At 38.5% G+C, this 5,330-nt stretch overlaps 1 protein-coding gene across 1 annotated transcript; it reads left to right on the forward strand.

The window, feature by feature from the left end:
* The first annotated feature begins 2,089 nt into the window (after positions 1–2,089).
* LOC109012564 (probable WRKY transcription factor 31) lies at positions 2,090–4,912 on the forward strand. The gene is made up of 6 exons (XM_018994270.2): positions 2,090–2,587; positions 2,745–2,843; positions 2,985–3,149; positions 3,256–3,627; positions 3,724–3,837; positions 3,952–4,912. Exons 1-6 carry the CDS (start codon positions 2,264–2,266, stop codon positions 4,663–4,665), a joined length of 1,788 nt encoding a protein of 595 aa, XP_018849815.1. The 5' UTR covers positions 2,090–2,263; the 3' UTR covers positions 4,666–4,912.
* Positions 4,913–5,330: the final 418 nt, after the last annotated feature.

The raw sequence follows: 5,330 nt of genomic DNA on the forward strand, positions 1-5,330 counted from the left end.
TTAGTTTAGTTTATATATAACTTAAACTTTATTATAAATTGAAGGTCCTATATATAATTACACTTTGTCCCAAGAATTATCAATTATTCTCGGTGGTATATATGTTAATTCTTCTAAGGTCTAAGATTCAAATATTTTTTAATGGAAATAATTTCATTTAGAGATTATTGGACTGAGAGATTTTTTTCTTGAATTATTAAAGGTACTACACTTATGGAAAACTTATTCCTAATGACTTGTGCACCTCCAAGATTAGTCACTGTTCTCGAACATCCGGTACCAATAAAAAACTTCATATGCTACTTTTTAATATTAAGGGTACGTGGTTTTTAGGTTCGAACCTTATTTAAATTAATTTCAATTGAAGTCATCTCCTTAATTAGTCCTTTCCTAAAGAATTATTGTAAACTTGAATTCAAATGCTGAGTTTTAATATTAAGGGTTTTTTATGGTTTCATATGGACTGAAATATGTTTCTTGCTCTAAGGTCTAAAATTGGAATAACAACTTAAGCTCGTTTGTTTTCAGAGATGAGATGAGATGAGATGAAATGAGTTGAGATTAAAGTTAAAAAGTTGAATAAAATATTGTTAGAATATATTTTTTAATATTATTGTTGTTTTGGGATTTGAAAAAGTTGAATTGTTTATTTTATTTTGTGTGGGGATTTGAGAAAGTTGTAATGATGAGGTGAGATGAGATGAGATGTTTTTGGAAAACAAACAAGGCTAAAAGTTTGAAATCCGGTTTATTAATACGAGATATTTTGATCAAAGTCAATGAGAATTTTTTTATGGAAGGGGAAGTCTATACAAAAACTTTAAAATAAGGTTCAAGTAATTGTATCAATCAGTACTGCAGAGAAATTAAGTTTATGACATTTGGAAGACAATTCGGGAGGATAAATTTATTGAACCAACCAAATTAAATTTGAATATATTGAACACAAATTCTGAAGCTAAACACATAATAAATGAATAAAAAATAAATAATATAAATGGGTTACCTATGACCTATCCTCCAGGTACTAGTTACACCAGTCAGAACCATATTTTTAAAAAAGGAAAAAAAAAAAAAGAAAAAAAAAAAGTCTAAGCAAGGGACTCGGTCCCACCTTTGGAGGTGTAAAGAGTCAAGAGGGTGGGCACAGATCTGAAACGTGGTGTCTAATGTCATGCTACGTGGGCGCAGGCCCCACCCCTCTAAGACTGGTCCTCACTCTCTCTCTCTATCGCACACAATCAAAAGAGAAAGAGAGAGAAAGAGCCGGGCCGTCAAATCCGTTGACTTGGCTTCCCCTCCCTCTCTCTCTGTCTAATTATTTTATATATTTATTTATTCCTCACGTGGAAGACGCCGCACCATCCGGTCAAGTTCATGACTCTTTTTCATCACGAAACCGGAAAACTGCCCCCGACCCATTAACAGTTCTTGCCGGGTTCGGTTTGGCTCCGATCCGAATCCCATATTTTTCTTTTTTCCAGATTGGAAATTATTGACATTTTAGATGCTAACCTTATCAAACATTTTTACACACTATTTTCATATTAAGCGTTCAACCTTCTTTGATCCCAATCAATTCCGTTTTATTTTATTTTATTTTTATAAAAAAAAGTATTGTTACCGTACTCACGACTTATATATAATTTAAAAGATAAATTTTAAAATTTAAATATTATGAATTAATTATTATACAAAATAATAGAATAATTCTTTACAAAATATTTTAGTTTGAGGCACCAAATTAAAATAATTTTCTCTTAATTACTATTAGTTCTGAAAGACCAAATTAGGATTCTAATGAGAGTTTATTTGGACTTTTTGACCGGAATATAATTTCTGAAAGGAAGTGAAACAAAACTCAAAGCTCGGAGCTGAGTTCATGGGTAGTACCATATAATTATATGGGGAGATCAAATGGGCATGCAAAACCCATTGGAAGTAGTGAAGTACCCAGAAATTCATCAGCTTTTTCAAGCGGGCCCCGCATCCACTTGGCAACCTGACGCACCGTCTGACGTATAATTTATCATGATCAAGTCCTCTTCAGATTCTCAACGCACAACACAAGAAGGAGAAAAAAGAAAGGTGAAAATCCAAATCCAAATCCATTTTGGTCTACGTCGCAAACCCTTTTTATAGCCGAACCCATTGCACCGGTTAAAGACTTCACAGAACTTCACCTCCTCTGCATTTCTTTCTCTCTATCCTGCTCTATCTCTATCTCTCCTCTCTCTCTGTCTGCAACTTTTTTCCTGCTTTTATGGACAAAGGATGGGGTCTCGCCCTTGACTCTGACTCCCTTGGTAGCTTTCTCCTCGACAAGAACAACAGAGCCCAAGAAAGGATGTTTCCGGCCGGTATTCATTTTCCGGTGTCTCTTGACCGCAGGGACGAACATGCCTCTCCAGCGCCGTCCGATGAGAACCGGGTCGTCGTCGGCGAGGTTGACTTCTTTGCTGCTAAGAGTAGGTTAGCTGGTCATGATCGCAATGATCGTGATGTTGATGATTCCAAAACTGTTGTCAAGAAAGAGAATTCTCACGGTGAAGCTGCTCCCTGCAGGCCTGATAATTTGGATGTTAACGTAAGCTAGCTATAAATCTCTCCGATTGAATTATGTTGGTTTTCGCTTCTTTCTTTTAACATAATCAACTTTAAAATGCTAGCTAGATATTTGTTATTGATGCTGAATAGTACTGTTTTCTGTTTCTTGTTTTGATTTTTTTTTTTTCCAAATATAGACTAAGTTGCACCTTCTTACTGCCAACACTGGAAGTGATCAATCAACAGTGGATGATGGGGTTTCATCGGACGCTGAAGATAGGCGAGCCAAGGCTGAGGTAAGAAAATAATTATCATCATTTATGATTAATCATTCGAGGTGATCGAGAAGACGTACCAGGCCCATATTTATTTATTTTGTTTTGGTGCTTTCTTACTTTGAATGATTTCCCATTAAAAGATTTCATGACATATTTCAGCTGGCTCAGCTGCAAACGGAGCTGCAAAGTATGAATTCAGAAAACCAAAAATTGAGAGACATGCTTAGTCGAGTGAGCAACAATTACAGTGTCCTACAGATGCATCTTGTCGGATTGATGAAACAGCAACAGAATCATGGAACCGATAGCACAAACGATCATGAGGTAATTAATAATAATCTTTACATATTAACCTAAACAGCGCTTTCTATCATAAAATTGTAAGAGATTCAAATGATTGAGGTTTTATTGCATTTTGGTATATGGTCAGGTTGTTGATGGTAAATCTGAAGAGAAAAAACCGGAAGATGGAGTAGTGGTGCCAAGACAGTTTATGGATCTAGGCCCTGGTACCATAGCCGAGACAAACGAGGTATCTCAATCTTCGTCGGAAGATAGAACAATTTCGGCATCGCCTAGGAACATGAACAGTACTGGTAAAGATGAGGTTGTTTCATTTGATAAGGGCCGCGATGGCAAAAGGCTTGGTAGGGATCAAGAGAGCCCGGAGTCCGAGACACAAGGTTGGGTTCCAAATAAGGTTTCCAAATCGAATACCTCCACGCCTGTTGACCAACCCACTGCTGAAGCCACCATGCGGAAAGCCCGTGTCTCAGTTCGTGCCCGTTCAGAAGCTCCGATGGTACGTTAATTTATTACCGAACCTGTTAAAATTAAGTTTGCCGAAAGTGTCTTAATTCCTTTTGTGTGAATATTAACGTAATTGGAACAAACACAGATCAGCGATGGCTGCCAATGGAGAAAATATGGACAAAAGATGGCAAAAGGAAACCCATGTCCCCGGGCATATTACCGGTGCACTATGGCTGTTGGCTGTCCTGTCCGCAAACAGGTATGTCTTATTCTTTTCTTTTCTTCTTTCGGTACTTGAGATCCATTGCGGGAATTTAGATTCTAGTCCAGAGGTTAATTAATAATACGAATTATTGGAACGAATCTGATCCAGGTTCAACGTTGTGCTGAAGACCGATCGATCTTGATAACTACTTACGAAGGAAACCATAATCATCCTCTTCCACCAGCTGCAATGGCCATGGCATCAACCACAACAGCAGCTGCTACGATGTTGCTGTCGGGATCCATGTCAAGCGCAGATGGCCTAATGAACCCTAATTTGCTAGCCAGAGCTATTCTCCCTGGCTCATCAAGTATGGCAACAATCTCAGCTTCCGCACCGTTCCCGACCGTGACGCTGGACCTGACGCACTCCCCTAATCCGTTGCAGTTTCAAAGAAACCCTTCCCAATTCCCGGTCCACTTCCAAGGCCAGCACCAGACCTTTGGGTCAGTGCCAACCCCACCACTGACTCAGGTTCTAGGTCAAGCACTCTATAACCAATCGAAATTCGCTGGTCTTCAGCTGTCCCAGGAAATGGGAGCCTCCCATATAGCCCACCAAATAGCCGCGGCGGCCCAACCCCCGTTGCACCAAGCTCAGCCTCCTTCATTGGCCGACACGGTGAGCGCTGCCACAGCCGCCATTACTGCCGATCCAAACTTCACCGCAGCTCTTGCAGCTGCCATCTCATCCATCATTAATGGCGGAGCTCATCCAAGCACCGCCACAGCCAGCAACAACAACGTCAACAACAACGACAGTGCTAACATGACAACAAGCAACAGCAACAGCCACAAAATGAGCAGTTTTCATGGGAATTAAAATTATTCTCTGATAATTTCCTCGTTCTAATGAAATGTTTTTTTTTTCTTGTCAAGTTTTTCTTTTTTTGGGGGATGAGAATGTGATTACATGTTCATATTTTTTGTCCTTGTTGGGGAAGATCAGGAGGGCTAGAGTTCTTTATTTCTAATTGTTTCATTCTGAATAATTTGATTCAACTTTCTCGGTACATAGTATACACAGGTAAAAAAAAAATAGCTCGTTCTTACATAATTAATTTTGACTTTTTACAATCTCTTTCTATTTATTATATCGTACTTGATCCGGCCTCAACCTACCTTGGAATTAAACGATAAAGACAAATTAAACACATCATTAAGAAAGAAATGATAATATCACGGTTTCGTGCGTGGTTTATTCGAAAAATATATTGTCTAGTCAAGAAATTCGGCCTTCACTGTTTGACACGTAAACGAGGTGCAAAAAATCGACCGACCTCATGAATCGTACAACGTACGATCGAATTGAAGGACCAACGAGAGGACTTCCAGGCAACTACGCTAGCTATGTGATCATGAAAATGCATGTTTGGTGTCTGAGGTCAACTTCATACAACTAAATAATTAATTCTATAAATATATAATCCTAAGAAAAGTTTTGGGTTTGTGAATGTGAGCTGTTGTTTTTCAATTGAACAACTGGGA

The sequence above is a fragment of the Juglans regia genome, chromosome 4 (assembly GCF_001411555.2).
Source record: "Juglans regia cultivar Chandler chromosome 4, Walnut 2.0, whole genome shotgun sequence".
Lineage (NCBI taxonomy): Eukaryota > Viridiplantae > Streptophyta > Magnoliopsida > Fagales > Juglandaceae > Juglans > Juglans regia.